The 21,169-nt window shown below is 49.2% G+C and overlaps 1 protein-coding gene across 6 annotated transcripts in view; it reads left to right on the plus strand.

Moving 5' to 3' along the window:
* The window catches only part of frmd4a (FERM domain containing 4A), a 765,730-nt gene that overhangs the window by 377,127 nt on the left and 367,434 nt on the right, over positions 1-21,169 (plus strand). Inside the window, exon 1 of one of the 6 annotated variants that reach the window (XM_043714184.2) lies at positions 17,875-18,285. The exons of 4 other annotated variants lie outside the window; for them this stretch is intronic. In XM_043714184.2, the coding sequence (XP_043570119.2) occupies positions 18,127-18,285 (159 nt within the window). In that variant the 5' untranslated portion in view covers positions 17,875-18,126. Of the gene's footprint in view, positions 1-17,874; positions 18,286-21,169 lie in introns of those variants that run through there. One more of the 6 variants, XM_043714183.2, reaches the window with a different exon arrangement.

Genomic DNA, 21,169 nt, shown 5'->3' on the forward strand with positions numbered 1-21,169 from the left:
CAGTGTGGCATTGGACTGTCACCGAGACAGTGTAGCACTCCCACAGTACGGCATTGGACTGTCACTGTGACAGCGTAGCACTCCCACAGTACGGCATTGGACTGTCACTGTGACAGTGTAGCACTCCCACAGTACGGCATTGGACTGTCACTGTGAGAATGTAGCACTCCCACAGTACGGCACTGGACTGTCACTGTGACAGTGTAGCACTCCCACAGTACGGCATTGGACTGTCACTGTGACAGTGTAGCACTCCCACAGTATGGCATTGGACTGTCACCGTGACAGTGTAGCACTCCCACAGTACGGCATGGGACTGTCACTGTGACAGTGTAGCACTCCCACAGTACGGCACTGGACTGTCTCTGTGAGAATGTAGCACTCCCAAAGTACGGCATTGGACTGTCACTGTGACAGCGTAGCACTCCCACAGTACGGCATTGGACTGTCACTGTGACAGTGTAGCACTCCCACAGTACGGCAATGGACTGTCATCGTGACAGTGTAGCACTCCCACAGTACGGCATTGGACTGTCACCATGACAGTGTCACACTCCCACAGTACGGCATTGGACTGTCACCGTGACAGTGTAGCACTCCCACAGTACGGCATTGGACTGTCACCATGACAGTGTCACACTCCCACAGTACGGCATTGGACTGTCACTGTGACAGCGTAGCACTCCCACAGTATGGCATTGGACTGTCACTGTGACAGTGTAGCACTCCCACAGTACGGCATTGGACTGTCACTGTGAGAGTGTAGCACTCCCACAGTACGGCATTGGACTGTCACTGTGACAGTGTAGCACTCCCACAGTACGGCATTGGACTGTCACCGTGACAGTGTAGCACTCCCACAGTACGGCATGGGACTGTCACTGTGACAGTGTAGCACTCCCACAGTACGGCACTGGACTGTCACTGTGAGAATGTAGCACTCCCACAGTATGGCATTGGACTGTCACTGTGACAGTGTAGCACTCCCACAGTACGGCATTGGACTGTCACTGTGAGAATGTAGCACTCCCACAGTACGGCATTGGACTGTCACTGTGACAGTGTAGCACTCCCACAGTACGGCATTGGACTGTCACCGTGACAGTGTAGCACTCCCACAGTACGGCATTGGACTGTCACTGTGACAGTGTAGCACTCCCACAGTACGGCATTGGACTGTCACTGTGACAGTGTAGCACTCCCACAGTACGGCATTGGACTGTCACTGTGACAGTGTAGCACTCCCACAGTACGGCATTGGACTGTCACCGTGACAGTGTAGCACTCCCACAGTACGGCATTGGACTGTCACTGTGACAGTGTAGCACTCCCACAGTACGGCATTGGACTGTCACTGTGACAGCGTAGCACTCCCACAGTATGGCATTGGACTGTCACTGTGACAGTGTAGCACTCCCACAGTACGGCATTGGACTGTCACTGTGACAGTGTAGCACTCCCACAGTACGGCATTGGACTGTCACTGTGACAGTGTAGCACTCCCACAGTACGGCATTGGACTGTCACTGTGACAGCGTAGCACTCCCACAGTATGGCATTGGACTGTCACTGTGACAGTGTAGCACTCCCACAGTACGGCATTGGACTGTCACTGTGACAGTGTAGCACTCCCACAGTACGGCATTGGACTGTAACTGTGACAGTGTAGCACTCCCACAGTACGGCATTGGACTGTCACTGTGAGAATGTAGCACTCCCACAGTACGGCACTGGACTGTCTCTGTGAGAATGTAGCACTCCCAAAGTACGGCATTGGACTGTCACTGTGACAGCGTAGCACTCCCACAGTACGGCATTGGACTGTCACCGTGACAGTGTAGCACTCCCACAGTACGGCATTGGACTGTCACTGTGACAGTGTAGCACTCCCACAGTACGGCATTGGACTGTCACTGTGAGAGTGTAGCACTCCCACAGTACGGCATTGGACTGTCACCGTGACAGTGTAGCACTCCCACAGTACGGCATTGGACTGTCACTGTGACAGTGTAGCACTCCCACAGTACGGCATTGGACTGTCACTGTGACAGTGTAGCACTCCCACAGTACGGCATTGGACTGTCACCGTGACAGTGTAGCACTCCCACAGCACGGCATTGGACTGTCACTGTGACAGCGTGGCACTCCCACAGTGTGGCATTGGACTGTCACCGAGACAGTGTAGCACTCCCACAGTACGGCATTGGACTGTCACTGTGACAGCGTAGCACTCCCACAGTACGGCATTGGACTGTCACTGTGACAGTGTAGCACTCCCACAGTACGGCATTGGACTGTCACTGTGAGAATGTAGCACTCCCACAGTACGGCACTGGACTGTCACTGTGACAGTGTAGCACTCCCACAGTACGGCATTGGACTGTCACTGTGACAGTGTAGCACTCCCACAGTATGGCATTGGACTGTCACCGTGACAGTGTAGCACTCCCACAGTACGGCATGGGACTGTCACTGTGACAGTGTAGCACTCCCACAGTACGGCACTGGACTGTCTCTGTGAGAATGTAGCACTCCCAAAGTACGGCATTGGACTGTCACTGTGACAGCGTAGCACTCCCACAGTACGGCATTGGACTGTCACTGTGACAGTGTAGCACTCCCACAGTACGGCATTGGACTGTCACTGTGACAGTGTAGCACTCCCACAGTACGGCATGGGACTGTCACTGTGAGAGTGTAGCACTCCCACAGTACGGCATTGGACTGTCACCGTGACAGTGTAGCACTCCCACAGTACGGCATTGGACTGTCACCGTGACAGTGTAGCACTCCCACAGTACGGCATTGGACTGTCACCGTGACAGCGTAGCACTCCCACAGTACGGCATTGGACTGTCACTGTGACAGTGTAGCACTCCCACAGTACGGCATTGGACTGTCACTGTGACAGTGTAGCACTCCCACAGTACGGCATTGGACTGTCACTGTGACAGTGTAGCACTCCCACAGTACGGCATTGGACTGTCACTGTGACAGCGTAGCACTCCCACAGTATGGCATTGGACTGTCACTGTGACAGTGTAGCACTCCCACAGTACGGCATTGGACTGTCACTGTGACAGTGTAGCACTCCCACAGTACGGCATTGGACTGTAACTGTGACAGTGTAGCACTCCCACAGTACGGCATTGGACTGTCACTGTGAGAATGTAGCACTCCCACAGTACGGCACTGGACTGTCTCTGTGAGAATGTAGCACTCCCAAAGTACGGCATTGGACTGTCACTGTGACAGCGTAGCACTCCCACAGTACGGCATTGGACTGTCACCGTGACAGTGTAGCACTCCCACAGTACGGCATTGGACTGTCACTGTGACAGTGTAGCACTCCCACAGTACGGCATTGGACTGTCACTGTGAGAGTGTAGCACTCCCACAGTACGGCATTGGACTGTCACCGTGACAGTGTAGCACTCCCACAGTACGGCATTGGACTGTCACTGTGACAGTGTAGCACTCCCACAGTACGGCATTGGACTGTCACTGTGACAGTGTAGCACTCCCACAGTACGGCATTGGACTGTCACCGTGACAGTGTAGCACTCCCACAGCACGGCATTGGACTGTCACTGTGACAGCATGGCACTCCCACAGTGTGGCATTGGACTGTCACCGAGACAGTGTAGCACTCCCACAGTACGGCATTGGACTGTCACTGTGACAGCGTAGCACTCCCACAGTACGGCATTGGACTGTCACTGTGACAGTGTAGCACTCCCACAGTACGGCATTGGACTGTCACTGTGAGAATGTAGCACTCCCACAGTACGGCACTGGACTGTCACTGTGACAGTGTAGCACTCCCACAGTACGGCATTGGACTGTCACTGTGACAGTGTAGCACTCCCACAGTATGGCATTGGACTGTCACCGTGACAGTGTAGCACTCCCACAGTACGGCATGGGACTGTCACTGTGACAGTGTAGCACTCCCACAGTACGGCACTGGACTGTCTCTGTGAGAATGTAGCACTCCCAAAGTACGGCATTGGACTGTCACTGTGACAGCGTAGCACTCCCACAGTACGGCATTGGACTGTCACTGTGACAGTGTAGCACTCCCACAGTACGGCATTGGACTGTCACTGTGACAGTGTAGCACTCCCACAGTACGGCATTGGACTGTCACTGTGAGAGTGTAGCACTCCCACAGTACGGCATTGGACTGTCACCGTGACAGTGTAGCACTCCCACAGTACGGCATTGGACTGTCACCGTGACAGTGTAGCACTCCCACAGTACGGCATTGGACTGTCACCGTGACAGCGTAGCACTCCCACAGTACGGCATTGGACTGTCACTGTGACAGCGTAGCACTCCCACAGTATGGCATTGGACTGTCACTGTGACAGTGTAGCACTCCCACAGTACGGCATTGGACTGTCACCGTGACAGTGTAGCACTCCCACAGTACGGCATTGGACTGTCACTGTGACAGTGTAGCACTCCCACAGTACGGCATTGGACTGTCACCGTGACAGTGTAGCACTCCCACAGTACGGCATTGGACTGTCACTGTGACAGTGTAGCACTCCCACAGTACGGCATTGGACTGTCACCGTGACAGCGTAGCACTCCCACAGTACGGCATTGGACTGTCACTGTGACAGTGTAGCACTCCCACAGTACGGCATTGGACTGTAACTGTGACAGTGTAGCACTCCCACAGTACGGCATTGGACTGTCACTGTGAGAATGTAGCACTCCCACAGTACGGCACTGGACTGTCTCTGTGAGAATGTAGCACTCCCAAAGTACGGCATTGGACTGTCACTGTGACAGCGTAGCACTCCCACAGTACGGCATTGGACTGTCACCGTGACAGTGTAGCACTCCCACAGTACGGCATTGGACTGTCACTGTGACAGTGTAGCACTCCCACAGTACGGCATTGGACTGTCACTGTGAGAGTGTAGCACTCCCACAGTACGGCATTGGACTGTCACCGTGACAGTGTAGCACTCCCACAGTACGGCATTGGACTGTCACTGTGACAGTGTAGCACTCCCACAGTACGGCATTGGACTGTCACTGTGACAGTGTAGCACTCCCACAGTACGGCATTGGACTGTCACCGTGACAGTGTAGCACTCCCACAGCACGGCATTGGACTGTCACTGTGACAGCGTGGCACTCCCACAGTGTGGCATTGGACTGTCACCGAGACAGTGTAGCACTCCCACAGTACGGCATTGGACTGTCACTGTGACAGCGTAGCACTCCCACAGTACGGCATTGGACTGTCACTGTGACAGTGTAGCACTCCCACAGTACGGCATTGGACTGTCACTGTGAGAATGTAGCACTCCCACAGTACGGCACTGGACTGTCACTGTGACAGTGTAGCACTCCCACAGTACGGCATTGGACTGTCACTGTGACAGTGTAGCACTCCCACAGTATGGCATTGGACTGTCACCGTGACAGTGTAGCACTCCCACAGTACGGCATGGGACTGTCACTGTGACAGTGTAGCACTCCCACAGTACGGCACTGGACTGTCTCTGTGAGAATGTAGCACTCCCAAAGTACGGCATTGGACTGTCACTGTGACAGCGTAGCACTCCCACAGTACGGCATTGGACTGTCACTGTGACAGTGTAGCACTCCCACAGTACGGCATTGGACTGTCACTGTGACAGTGTAGCACTCCCACAGTACGGCATGGGACTGTCACTGTGAGAGTGTAGCACTCCCACAGTACGGCATTGGACTGTCACCGTGACAGTGTAGCACTCCCACAGTACGGCATTGGACTGTCACCGTGACAGTGTAGCACTCCCACAGTACGGCATTGGACTGTCACCGTGACAGCGTAGCACTCCCACAGTACGGCATTGGACTGTCACTGTGACAGTGTAGCACTCCCACAGTACGGCATTGGACTGTCACTGTGAGAATGTAGCACTCCCACAGTACGGCACTGGACTGTCACTGTGACAGTGTAGCACTCCCACAGTACGGCATTGGACTGTCACTGTGACAGTGTAGCACTCCCACAGTACGGCATTGGACTGTCACCGTGACAGTGTAGCACTCCCACAGCACGGCATTGGACTGTCACTGTGACAGCGTGGCACTCCCACAGTGTGGCATTGGACTGTCACCGAGACAGTGTAGCACTCCCACAGTACGGCATTGGACTGTCACTGTGACAGCGTAGCACTCCCACAGTACGGCATTGGACTGTCACTGTGACAGTGTAGCACTCCCACAGTACGGCATTGGACTGTCACTGTGAGAATGTAGCACTCCCACAGTACGGCATTGGACTGTCACTGTGACAGTGTAGCACTCCCACAGTACGGCATTGGACTGTCACCGTGACAGTGTAGCACTCCCACAGTACGGCATGGGACTGTCACTGTGACAGTGTAGCACTCCCACAGTACGGCACTGGACTGTCACTGCGACAGTGTAGCACTCCCACAGTACGGCATTGGACTGTCACTGTGACAGTGTAGCACTCCCACAGTACGGCATTGGACTGTCACCATGACAGTGTAGCACTCCCACAGTACGGCATTGGACTGTCACCATGACAGTGTAGCACTCCCACAGTACGGCATTGGACTGTCACTGTGTGAGTGTAGCACTCCCACAGTACGGCATTGGACTGTCACCGTGACAGTGCAGAACTCCCACAGTATGGCATTGGACTGTCACTGTGACAGTGTAGCACTCCCACAGTTCGGCATTGGACTGTCACTGTGACAGCGTAGCACTCCCACAGTACGGCATTGGACTGTCACTGTGACAGTGTAGCACTCCCACAGTACGGCATTGGACTGTCACCATGACAGTGTAGCACTCCCACAGTACGGCATTGGACTGTCACTGTGACAGTGTAGCACTCCCACAGTACGGCATTGGACTGTCACTGTGACAGTGTAGCACTCCCACAGTACGGCATTGGACTGTCACTGTGAGAGTGTAGCACTCCCACAGTACGGCATTGGACTGTCACCGTGACAGTGCAGAACTCCCACAGTATGGCATTGGACTGTCACCGTGACAGTGTAGCACTCCCACAGTACGGCATTGGACTGTCACTGTGACAGCGTAGCACTCCCACAGTACGGCATTGGACTGTCACTGTGACAGTGCAGAACTCCCACAGTATGGCATTGGACTGTCACCGTGACAGTGTAGCACTCCCACAGTACGGCATTGGACTGTCACCGTGACAGTGCAGAACTCCCACAGTATGGCATTGGACTGTCACCGTGACAGTGTAGCACTCCCACAGTACGGCATTGGACTGTCACCGTGACAGTGCAGAACTCCCACAGTATGGCATTGGACTGTCACTGTGACAGTGTAGCACTCCCACAGTACGGCATTGGACTGTCACCGTGACAGCGTAGCACTCCCACAGTACGGCATTGGACTGTCACCGTGACAGTGTAGCACTCCCACAGTACGGCATTGGACTGTCACTGTGACAGTGTAGCACTCCCACAGTATGGCATTGGACTGTCACTGTGACAGTGTAGCACTCCCACAGTACGGCATTGGACTGTCACCGTGACAGTGTAGCACTCCCACAGTACGGCATGGGACTGTCACCGTGACAGCGTAGCACTCCCACAGTATGGCATTGGACTGTCACCGTGACAGTGTAGCACTCCCACAGTACGGCATTGGACTGTCACCGTGACAGTGTAGCACTCCCACAGTACGGCATTGGACTGTCACTGTGACAGCGTAGCACTCCCACAGTACGGCATTGGACTGTCACCGTGACAGTGTAGCACTCCCACAGTACGGCATTGGACTGTCACCGTGACAGTGTAGCACTCCCACAGTACGGCATTGGACTGTCACTGTGACAGTGTCACACTCCCACAGTACAGCAATGGATTGTCACAGTGACAGTGTTACATTCCCACAGTACGGCATTGGACTGTTACCGTGACAGTGCAGCTCTCCCACAGTACGGCATTGGACTGTCACCGTGACAGTGTCACACTCCCACAGTACGGCATTGGACTGTCACCGTGACAGTGTCACACTCCCACAGTACGGCATTGGGTTGTCACCGTGACAGTGCAGCACTCCCACAGTACGGCATCCGACTTTCACCGTGACAGTGTCACACTCCCACAGTACGGCATTGGGCTGTTACCGTGACAGTGCGGCTCTCCCACAGTACGGCATTGGACTGTCACTGTGACAGTGTAGCACTCCCACAGTACGGCATTGGAGTATCACCGTGACAGTGTAGCACTCCCACAGTACGGCATTGGACTATCACCGTGACAGTGTCACACTCCCACAGTACGGCATTGGACTGTCATCGTGACAGTGTAGCACTCCCACAGTACGGCATTGGGCTGTCACCGTGACAGTGTAGCACTCCCACAGTACGGCATTGGGCTGTCACCGTGACAGTGCGGCTCTCCCACAGTACGGCATTGGACTATCACCGTGACAGTGTAGCACTCCCACAGTACGGCATTGGACTGTCACCGTGACAGTGTCACACTCCCACAGTACGGCATTGGACTGTCACCGTGACAGTGTAGCACTCCCACAGTACGGCATTGGACTGTCACTGTGACAATGTAGCACTCCCACAGTATGGCAATGGACTGTCACCGTGACAGTGTCGCACTCCCACAGTACGGCAATGGACTGTCACCGTGACAGTGTAGCACTCCCACAGTACGGCAATGGACTGTCACCGTGACAGTGTCGCACTGGAATTGATTGTAATGCAATGTGAATTTGATGGTAATGCAATGTTCATGTCCTTGTTATACTGCTGTTAATTAATAATGCAAAGTCTTGATTTCCGATCCCAGCGTAGGAAATTTCTAATTCCCTCGAGTGGCAGGACCGCAGAGTTTGCACATTGTTGGTGCAGCCTGTGGTCAGGTGCTAACTGTGCTTAGTATGTGTTCCTCATGTCAGCCTGTGTCAACCGTGCTGTGAGTGAGAGACTGGGACTGCACTGTCTGTTTGACTGGTGTTCTGGCATTTTCCCTTTAGGCTTTTCCTCGATCTTCACAGTTTGAAACAATTCTAGGGTTCACCAGACTCGGTGAGCAGAAAAAGCAGCTCACCCGAAACTGAGCCACAGGAAACAAGGTTCCAAGTTAATCTTGTTGTTTGCCCTTGTGCATGTACATAGGAGCAAGGGCTGGCCTTTCAGCCCCTCGAATCTGCTGCAGTTTATAATAAGATCCTGGCTAATCTGCTGGTGGATTATACAGTTCCATTCATCCCTCTCCTGTTGGACTCCTTTTGCCAGTCAAGAATCCAATTCAGCTTTATGAATATTTCATGGCCCAACTTCCCCTGCTGTTACTAAATCAGAATCATACAATCCCTACAGCATGGAAGCAGACCGTTCAGCCCATCGAGCCCGTACCAACCCTCTGAAGAGCATCCTCTACCTTGTCCTCTTAACCCTGCATACTACAGACAACTTACCACAGCCAGTCCACCCTAACCTGCACATCTTTGGGCACTCACACAGATACGGGGAGAATGTGCAAACTCCACACAGACAGTCACCCAAGGCTGGAATCGAAACTGGGTCTCTGGTGCTGTGAGACAGCAATGCTAACCACTGTGCCACTGTGTCTGGGAAAGAGAGTCCCATAGACATTGCTGCTTGAATTGGAGACTCCTGATTTTCAAAGTCTCCCCTAGTTCAAGTCTCTTCCAAAAAAAGGAAAGATGCTTTCAGCATTCACCCTGTCAAGTCCCCCCAAGATATCATTTCATTAAGAGCATCTCTCCACTCCCCTGGATACAGCAGTACATTCCATGAAAAGTTTTTTTCTCACATTGCATTTGCTTCTTTGCAAATTACTTTAAACCTGTGTTTTCTCAATTCTCGGTCCTTTTACATGGGGGAGACAGGTTCCCCCATCCATGCTTTCCAGACCCCTCATTAGTTTGCAAATTCTCCCAAATCTTCCATTGGGCTTTTTAAGAATTCATTCACGGATGAGGGTGTTGCTGGCTAGACCAGCGTTTATTGCCCATCCCTAATTACCCAGAGGGCAGTTAAGAGTCAACTCTGTTGCTGTGGGTCTGGAGTCAGATGTGGGCCAGACCAGGTAAGGATGGCAGATTCCTTCCCGAAAGGACATCAGTGAATCAGACACGGTTTTCCCAACAATTGACAATGGATTCATGGTCATCATCAGATACTTAATTCTAGATTTTTTTTATTGATTTTAAATTGCACCATCTGCCTTGGCAGGACTCAAACCTGGGTCCCCAGAAAATTAGCTGAGTTTCTGGATTAATAGTTTAACAGTAATACGAACAGCAGCTGCCTCCCCAATCACTTGCCCTCACCAAGGAGAACAGTCCCAACCCCTTCAATCTCTCCTCTTAATGGGAGATTCTCATCCCTGGAACCATTCTTGTAATTCTGTTCATCGAGCTGGGAATTTGTATTGCAGACGTTTCATCCCCTGTCTAGGTGACATCCTCAGTGCTTGGGAGCCTCCTGTGAAGCGCTTCTGTGATGTTTCCTCCGGCATTTATAGTGGCCTGTCCCTGCCGCTTCCGGTTGTCAGTTCCAGCTGTCCGCTGCAGTGGTCAGTATATTGGGTCCAGGTCGATGTGCTTATTGATTGAATCTGTGGATGAGTGCCATGCCTCTAGGAATTCCCTGGCGAGCACCCGAGCTACAAATCTTCTCCCAAACTTTGAACCATTCTTGTAAATCACTGCACCCTCTCTGACCACAACAATCGGTGCTGGGTCCTCTCCTTTTTGTCATTTATATAAATGATTTGGATGCGAGCACAAGAGGTACAGTTAGAAAGTTCGCAGATGACACCAAAATTGGAGGTGTCGTGGACAGCGAAGAAGGTTACCTCGGATTACAACAGGATCTTGACCAGATGGGCCAATGGGCTGAGAAGTGACAGATGGAGTTTAATTCAGATAAATGCGAGGTGCTGCATTTTGGGAAAGCAAATCAGAGCAGGACTTATACACTTAATGGTAGAGTCCTAGGGAGTGTTGCTGAACAAAGAGACCTTGGAGTGCAGGTTCATAGCTCCTTGAAAGTGGAATCGCAGGTAGATAGGATAGTGAAGAATGCGTTTGGTGTGCTTTCCTTTATTGATCAGAGTATTAAGTACAGGAGTTGAGAGGTCATGTTGCGGCTGTACAGACATTGGTTAGGCCACTGTTGGGACATTGCGTGCAATTCTGGTCTCCTCCCTATCGGAAAGATGTTGTGAAACTTGGAGGGATATTGCCAGGGTTGGAGGATTTGAGCTTTAGGGAGAGGCTGAACAGACTGGGGCTGTTTTGCCTGGAGTGTCGGAGGCTGAGGGGTGACCTTATAGAGGTTTACAAAATTATGAGGGGCATGGATAGGATAAATAGGCAAAGTCTTTTCCCTGGGGTGGGGGGGTCCAGAACTAGAGGGCATACGTTTAGGGTGAGAGGAGAAAGATATAAAAGAGACCTAAGGGGCTACATTTTCACACAGAGGGTGGTACGTGTATGGAATGAGCTGCCAGAGGAAGTGGGGGAGGCTGGTACAATTGCAACATTTAAGAGGCATTTGGATGGGTATATGAATAGGAAGAGTTTGGAGGGATATGGGCCGGGTGCTGGCAGGTGGGACTAGATTGGTTGGGATATCTGGTCGGCGTGGACAAGTTGGACCGAAGGGTCTGTTTCCATGCTGCACATTTCTATGACTCTATGACTATGATATCCTTCTGATAATGCGTCACCTAGAACTGTGCAGAATTCTCCAGCGAATGTTGAAATATTATTGTACAGGTTCAGCATCCCCACCTTGCTCCCATTAATAGAATACAACGAACAAAGAAAATTACAGCACAGGAACAGGCCCCTCGACCCTCTAACCCTGCTGCATACTATCCATTTGATGAACAGCTCTCTCTAGCTCCTGTCCTGTACAGCATCCAGGACAATAGTCACCTGAAAGCACAGGAGGTACTGCCTCCCACCCTCCCACCATCCTCCAAATCCAGCGGCTGGAATGGGGTTGAGTTGCAGCATCCTCTACCCAGCTGCCATGCCCAATAAACAAGGCACCATTCACCAAAGCCGGCTCTGCTGGCCAGTGAATGCCAGTTTGAGAACAGCTGACCCCAGACTCTCAAGTGGCAGTTCTACTCAGAACTTGGGTGCAGCGGCACGGTGGCACAGTGGTTAGCACTGCTGCCTCACAGCGCCAGAGACCCAGGTTCAATTCCCGCCTCAGGCGACTGACTGTGTGGAGTTTGCACATTCTCCCCGTGTCTGCGTGGGTTTCCTCCGGGTGCTCCAGTTTCCTCCCACAGTGAAACAATGTGCAGGTCAGGTGAATTGGCCATGCTAAATTGCCTGTAGTGTTAGGTAAAGGGGTAAATGTAGGGGTATGGTTGGGTTGCGCTTCGGCGGGTCGGTGTGGACTTGTTGGGCCAAAGGGCCTGTTTCCACACTGTAAGTAATCTAATCTAATAATCTCTCCCTCCCCAACATCACGGGAAGACTTGGAAGACACGCTGGGAATGTGCTGTAAGCATCTCTGAAGAGGTCAGCCCCTGTGCCTTCACTCCACAGGACTGACAATCCCCCTTTGATACAGAGGGGGTTTATTCAGGAAGGTACCGAACCCCTCAGGAAGATGCAGGGGTGAAATCGAGGTGTTGAAGGGACTGCACAACCGTTCCCTCCCCCCACCTCAACAGCCCATCACTCCAAACTCTCACCCCCCACCCCTCTGCTGCCCAACCGATGGGGCAGTCCACACATCCTGGAATGGACTCCTTAAAGATGACAACAACCACCTAGTGGATCTCTACAAGCAGCTCTCCAACACTGAGGACCACAAGTATTGTATCGGCTTTTGTCAAAAAATACAAATGAGAACAATCATAGAATCCCTGCAGGGGGAAAGAGGCCATTTGAGTCTGTAGGGACCCTCCATCCTCCCCAGACCCCATCCTACGCCCATAACCCTGCATATCCCATAGCTAATCCACTCAGCCTGCACATCCCTGGACTGTGGGAGGAAACTGGAACACCCAGGAGAAATCCACACAGACACGGGGAGAACATGCAAGCTCCACACAGACATTCACCTGAGGGTGGAATCAAACCTGGGTCCTTGGCGCTGTGAGGCAGCAGTGCTAACCACTGGGCCCAGGGATGAACAGAAATGATTAACAGAGCTTATGGCATAACAGAGTGAAATAGTTTTGAATAACAAATACGTTGGTAGATATCGACATGAAAACGAATCACATTACCTCACGCAGGTATTCACTCAGAAATTCTGTTGTTTCTCTAATTGTCCCTGTATTGGCTACTTTTTACTGACTGTAATTTTATTATGTATGAAAACAATTCTGATTGCCAATTGCAGCCAATCCTTGACTGTTATTTCCTTGTGAATAAATGGAAAATATTCATGGACTGACATCTGTAACTGGGAAGCATGTCTGGAAATAGCTCCCAGCCTGACATTGCTGAGGGTTTGGGAGAATACCCAGAATAGTACAATCTAAGCAATTTAAGAGACTTTCGGGGATTATTTGTTTATATCACAGGACCTTCTGGCTTCAGGGTTACCAGATTCTTTTTTTGGAAAAAGCACAGACACTGATGGAGCGCTGAAAACATTTAGCCTGAACAGTTCATCTTCGAGGTCACTTTGTTCTAAAGTTTCCCATGTGTCAAAATGACAGCAGCATGTAAAAAGGGAGCACGGAATTCTGTCAAAGTTGGATGTACAACTTGGGAGATTCATGCTTTCATTTAATGCGGTGATGGTTTGAATGTGAGGTGCAGAGGTTGTACAGATAATAACCTGTTGTAGGACAGATCAAGCTGCTGTCTGGTGGGAGTGATCTGTAGTGGAGAATGAATCGATATGGCCGAACTTGGATCAGAATGATCCCCAATACAAAGCAGTTACTCAGTGACATGCAGATGGAAATCACAGGAGAACAAGGAGGTGTTAAGTCTTTCGAGTTTGTTTCCATCACTATTCAGTGAGTATACGGCTAATTTCTGAGCTAAATCCGTGCACTCATCTTCACCCTACCTACCTTTAATACTTCTGACTAAAATCCTATCAGTCTTCACTTTAAAATTTAACAATTGACTCAACATCGGTTGTCTTATGCAGAAGGGAGTTCCAAACTTTTCAGATATAAGAAATGAAAGCAGAATAAGGCCATTCAGCTCCTCACTCTTCCCTGCCCTTCTATAAACTCATGGCTGATATGCCCCAGGCCTCAACTCCTCTTTGGTGCCAGTTCCTCATAGCTTTCAACTCCCCAACGTTTCAAAAACCCATCTCCATCCTCTTCACATACTTTTGGTGATCTCGCCTGCACAACTGTCCAGGGTAGAGAATTCCAAACATACACTCTCCTCTGGGAGAAGACATTCCTTTACAAGATTCCCTTTGACCTTAGTTTGAGACACCCCTTCTAGTGGAAACGTCTTCTGAACATCTACTTGTCAAGGCTCCTCAGAAGAGAGTCATAGAGGTCTGCAACACAGAAAAGGCCCTTCAGCCCATCGAGTCTGTCTCAATCAAAAACAAGCAGCTAACTATTCCCCTCCTGTTTTCCAGCACTTGGCCCATTGCCTTGTATATTTCAATAAATTCACCCTTTATTGTTCTAAATTCTAGTAAATAAAGGTTTAACTTTTCTTGATAAGTCAAGTTGATGAGTTTATAAGTGCCAATTCACCGGGAGTTTATCCTGTTACCAAACAGGCTCATTGCAGGAAGGAAGATTGGTGGCAACACTGTACCCTAAGGCTTCCCTGGCATTGGTTGACTCATACGACAATCAACATTGTGAGGCAACATGAATTAGAAAAGAGTGAACAGACTGGATCTCACCTTTGTTGAAAAGACGATGCTGAGAAGTGAGCTAACAGAGCTCTGTAAAATGATGAGAGGTGATGATAGAGTAGACATGAAGAGATTGTTATCAAACAGTGCAGTGCTGGAAAAGCACAGCAAGTCAGGCAGCATCCGAGAGTCAACGTTTCGGGCATAAGCCCGTCAACATTTTTCTCTTGTGGAGAGGAATCAAACCCTCAGCCATTCCCAAAGGACAAGATGCAAGAAATCCAGTCGGGAATTGAGAAGAAACCAGAAAAAAAAGGCCTATGGCATGCTTGCCTCATTGGAAGGGGGATTGAGTATAAAGATAGACAAGTTGCAACATTTAAGAGGCATTTGGATGGGTATATGAATAGGAAGGGTTTGGAGAGAAATGGGCCATGTGCTGGCAGGTGGGACTAGATTGGGTTGGGATATCTGGTCGGCATGGACGGGTTGGACCGTGCTGTACATCTCTATGACTCTATAACTGTAGTTAGGCCACACTTGGAATATTGCATACAGTTCTGGTCAGCACACTACCAGAAGGATGTGGATGCTTTGGAGAAGGTACAGAAATGGTTGACCAGGATGTTAGCTGGCATGGGAGATCTTGGCGATGAAAAAAGGTTGGATTGACTGGGTTTTTTTTCACTGGAATGCAGGAGGTCCGGGGCGACCTGATAGAAGCTTATAAGATTGTGAATGGCATGGAGAGAGTGGATAATATGAGGCTTTTTTCCCCATGGCGGAGGGGTCTATTACCACGGTACACAGGTTCAAGGTGCGAGGGGGGTAGTTTAAAAGAGATGTGCAAGGCACGTTTTTCCCACAAAGGGTGGTGTGTGCCTGGAACGTGCTCCCAGAGGAGGTGGTGGAAGTAGATACAATAGCAGCATTCAAGAAGCTCCTGGAGGAATACAGGAATAGGAAGGGAATAGAGGGATATGGATCCTGTAAGTGAAGACAGTTTTAGTATGGAAGGGCAGAATGTGCTGGCACAGGCTTGGAGGGCCGAAGGGCCTGTTCCTGTGCTGTATTGTTCACTGTTCAGAGTGGTGAGAATATGGAACTGGCTGCTGTAGAGAAGGGTTGAGGTGTGGAGTGTAGGATTATTTAACAGGAGGCTGGAATAGCATCTGAGGGAGATGGGACTAGACAGTCCCAGTGGGAGGTGAGAAAGGCTATGAGGATGCTGAAGTGAAGAATACACAGGAGCGTGGAATGTTTGGGCTGATTGGTCTGTTTCTGATTGATACATCAGTCAGTATGAGGCTGATGATTCTGCTCAGTGGGCAGCACTGTGGGCTGTGGGTTTGAATACAGTTTCAGAGGGCTGAGCACACAATTCAAACCGAACTGCGGAGTACAGTGTGGATGTGAATGTGAAAGATCGCATGGTCACTTCCCTGATGAAGAGTGGTGGAGTAGTTCCCTAGTATCCTGGTCAGTATTATTGTTTCAATAAAACCTATAAAGAATGGAAACACAAAAACAGAAATTGCTGGAAAAGCTCAGCAGGCCTGGCAGCATCTGTGGAGAGAAATGAGAGTTAACATTTTGGGTCACCTGAAACATTAACTTGAGATCAGAGTTAATGTTTCAGGTGACCCAAAATGTTAACTCTCATCTCTCTCCACAGATGCTGCCAGGCTTGCTGAGCTTTTCTGGTTTTGTTTCTGATTTACAGCATCCGCAGTTCTTTCGGTTTTTATAACAAAAATAGATCCACTGGTCCTCTTGTTGGTGGGAATTGCTATGTACAAATTGGCTTTGCTACATCACCACAGTTCACTGAGTGTGAAATGCTTTGGAAGGTGTTGTAGCTGCTAATGGCGCTGTACAAATCTTCTCTTTTATTAATCACTGGTGGTAGGATTAATATTTACCTTTTGGAAATCGTTGCTGCTGCAGACAAATAATTGCATGCAAGAAGATTAAAGTTTTAATTGGAAATCATAATTGGTTTATGACACTATGATAAAAAAACCTTCAGTAAGCAGTGTACATACACTTGGAAAATTGCACACTGCATATTCTCCACGATAAAACATATTGACAATTGATCACCAGATAATACTGACTGTCTCATGCACAGGTCAACTTTATATTCACAAGAGAAAATCCTCCCTTGTCTAAATCTGCTTTCTAGGTGGAAGTAGGTACTGCAGATGCTGTAGATTAGAGTCAAGATTAGAGGTGCTGGAAAAGCACAGCAGGTCAGGCAGCATCTGAGGAGCAGGAAAATCATGATGAAGGGCTTTTGCCCGAAATGTTGATTTTCCTGCTCCTCGGATGTTGCCTGACCTGTTGTGCTTTTCCAGCACCACTCTAGATCTGCTGTCTATCACGGGATGTGGATGGAACAGAATAGTTTAGTTTTAACTTCTGGTTATCTTAGTTTTTGAAGCCAGTGACCGTGTTCAGAAGTGGAATTCTGTCAGCCCATCAATTTTGACATTTCCCAAAATATTGAAATGACCATGAGGTGTTACATCGAATTCCACTTCTGAACATGGTCACTGGCTTCAAAAACTCAGAAAACCAGAAGCTGAAACTAAACTATTCTATGTAACATTTCATGGCCGTTTCAATATTTTAGGAAATGTCAAAATTGATTGGCTCGCAGGAACAGGAAGCAGATGATGAGTGAATGCAATTAAAGAATTAGTTTCATCAACAGAGCTGTAACCTCTTAACAGTGAAAGCAATATGTCATTTTATGGTTATCTTGTAACGAGGTTATTCAGTTGGCCCTGTTTTACTGGGGCTCAGTGTATATAATACACAGCACTTTGTGCCATTGACCCAAAGCAGCAAAATGGAATGTCAAGGGAATTTTGGCAGAAAAACAACACTGAGAGTTCATTTTTCCCGAGACACAGTTCTGGCAGTCAAACAACCAGCTGATCCTATTCAAAAATAAAACAACGTGAACATTGGGAGTAGCCCTTTGTTTGTCACAAGAGACTTGAATGAAGGCTTTTTCTCATCTGTGTAATGTGAAGATGTATCGCTGGACCTGAAGTTGCTCTGAGTTTGGTCCTTTTTGGACAGCACACTCTGAGGTCTCTGAGGAGCACTCCTTCTTATGGGAAGGAAGAAAAGTTACTGTTGGCTTCATCCCTCTTCCTTTGGCTCCAGGAATTGCACCGAACACAAAAAAAAAGGCTGAGAGTGTGGTTTTCAGTTTGCAGTATTGACGGGGTAGCAGCACTCAAGAGAATCATTTTGAACTCCACGGGGTTACATTTGCTGATTCAATGGCGACAGTTCTGTTCAGCTTTGAAGATTTGCTGTATAACTGGGATAGTCTGGTCTGGAACTTTACGGCCCGAGCTCTGAGGAATTGGCGCTTTGGTAATCTCCGTGCAATCCAGCTGCTCCTGAGACCATGGTGTGTCTCTCGAGGTGTTTATCAGGTAGGGAAATTCACTTTGTACTGGTACTCTGGTGGCTGGCTATGCTCTCAGATCAAGACTGTATGTTATAAACACAGCACAACTTCTGCCATGGAAACCCTGGTTCTTATTTATTGAAAGGAAACTGGAGTGAGTTTTAAGAATTAAAAATAGTATATCTTGCATAAAGTTCGTTTGAGGCAGGGGGCTGTGTTATTGAAGGTAGTCTGCTTGGGTTTATTTTACATTTATTGTCTTGAAATTAGTTTCCACTGCAATGTGAAGGACTTTAGCATGTAAATACGCTCTTTAACAGAATCCACCTCCTCCAGTTTAAAGCCAGATGGCCAGTGGTGATCAAATACACGGAGAAAGCTAAGCTGTTTCAGTAAGTTGACAGGCTCTAGTGCAACTTTTTGTTGACCACAAATCCAAGGGGGTTGTTAATAGAGCAGCAGAAAGCTGATTTCGGAACCTGTCACACCTCTGCAGGTAACCCTTCTCCATGCCTTAGATGGGGGCTGGGGACAGGGGCTGTGATCCATAGCTTTGGGATGGGACGGTGCTGTTTCTGATCATTAGGAGTAGGACAAGTACTTCTGCTCCTCTCCACTTCCCATGAGTGTTTGAAAAATATGGATTGAAACCCCCGCCCACGACAAGTATGTATGCATTTCTCTCCCCGAGGAAAGAATATTTCTCTCTGCTGGAGACGAGTAAACAGTAGGAAGCTAGGACCACGTCGTGTTTAGCCAGAATGGGGCATCGACCAGAGTAGCATCTACTCAAGTCTTTGTGACGCTAGTTTTCTGAAGAGTCCAAGAAACAGATATCAAGCCCCTCAGTCACACGGAGTGGGGCTGAATGTATGTTAATTGGCTGAATCCAGGCGAATGATTTTGGATTGAAATTGGGTTTCATTGCAGCCACTTTACATCCTGAACAAAGGCACAGCAAGGTCCTCTCTCTGTCCCCTGGATGTTGCCCTAGATTCTATTTCATTTGAAGCTTTGCACCTCCCTGATTATATACACTGCACTCAGAGCAGCGCCCTAAGCTGAATTGTTCTCCACACATCCAGAAATATTATTGACAAATTGAAGTGTGGTGCACCGAACCATAGGAGGGACACTGGGTTCTGTGTCCTCTGTTTTCTGTGCCTTGTGGGATGACACAGAGTGCTGGAGAAACTCAGCAGGTCTGGTAGCATCTGTGGGGAGAGGAACATTTTGAACCCAGTTGTCTCTTCTTCAGAACCAGCTGTTTTTCCATTTGAGGTAGAACCTCTGGTAAACATACAATGCTTGTAAAACACTGACAGTAATTCCATTGAAGATATCCAGGAGATAGTCCCCTAAAGAGGAATAAATAACACAGTAACTCAAATGGAAACACAAAGTGAGAGCTTCATCCACCGTACAATAGAAGCAAATGGGTTTCTCATCCACTGGTGGATATTCTACTGAGAAGCTGACATTGTTCAAACGATAACCTTACACCTGATCTTCATAGTTCCACATTTGCAAGTCTTTGTTTTCCTTCTAATCAAGCTGAAACAAGTGAACCTGTAAATTCTCCTGAGAATATCCGAAATCTAGACAGTAAGATCCCAGTGGTTAGCCCTGCTGCCTCAGAGCATCAAGGACTGGGGTTCAATTCTACCCTCAGGTGACTGTGTGAAGTTTGCACATTCTCCCCGTGTCTGTGTGGGGTTCTTCCGGGTGGTCCATGTTCCTCCCCCAGTCCAAGGATGTGCAGGTTGGGTGGATTTGTCAAGCCAAATTGCCAGTGGTGTTCAGGGATGTGTAGGCTCGGTGGATTAGCCATGAGAAATATAGGGATATAGTAATAGAGTAGGGGTGTGGGTCTGGGTGGGATGCTGTTCGGAGGGTCGGTGTGGACTTGATGGGCCGAAGGGCCTGCTTCCACACTATAGCGATTCAGTGATTCTATGATCTGTGGAAGGAAGCAGAGATTTTTGAAATCTGAATGCTAAGACATTTGCTTACAATTCTGCATTCCTGAGACAAATGGAGAGATGTTTGAATTTGCAAGAGCAAAACGAGCTCTTAAAAACAATCATCTACGAAAGAGAACATCAATATTTTGGGTATTTGATCAAAGCTGAGAGGCTCCGGAGATGGTTTCTGAGGGTAGAGTGCCAGCCAGCAGAAAGAGAGCCTGACCTTCATGTTGTTGGATAATGGATATCACGGGGTTGGGGGTGGGAGCGTCCCAACTGAGTTATGGGGGTGGATGGGGCAGCACAGCCAAGTGCCACCTTTAGAGTGGATCTCCCAACAGGAGCAGATGCAGGATGCTGATGGGAGTGAAAAGAACAATGTTATAGCCAGCAGTGAACTCCATGCACTGTCCATGGGCTATATCCTCTCAGGTCTGCATACTATTGGTGGATGTTATCTCTGTTCTGTCCCCGTTGCTGAATCTCAGCTGCTCCTCACCTCAAGCAGGCCAGTTCAAACTGTTTGCTTTATGCTGTTGCTCAGCGATAGGGGTATGGAACTTCAGTCTAGCGGACAGTTGTTTATATGGTGTACCCCCACCACCCCGATCCCATCTCAGACGTACGGAGAGAGAGAGAGAGAGAGAGGAGGCTTCCATTCCTTCAGTCACGGCTGGATTCATTGTTATGTCATGCCCCTCTTCCTCGATCACCCTCCCTGATCTCTGCACTGCTCTGGGTCTGGCCTCGCGAGCATCTTCAAGTCTTTTTGTTAATTATTCCTTCTTGAGCAGCCACACCCTTATGTTCCGTACTTCCCAAATCTGTCTGATCCTTCACAAGATGATTGTTAAAATCCACCTCATTGCCCAAGCTTTTGATTGTCTACCATAGTGACTCGTGTCACGTTCAGTTTTATGATGACCCTGTGAAGGTGGGGGT

This window comes from Chiloscyllium plagiosum, unplaced genomic scaffold (assembly GCF_037043375.1).
Source record: "Chiloscyllium plagiosum isolate Xiang-an unplaced genomic scaffold, Cpla_swu_hap1 HiC_scaffold_23, whole genome shotgun sequence".
Lineage (NCBI taxonomy): Eukaryota > Metazoa > Chordata > Chondrichthyes > Orectolobiformes > Hemiscylliidae > Chiloscyllium > Chiloscyllium plagiosum.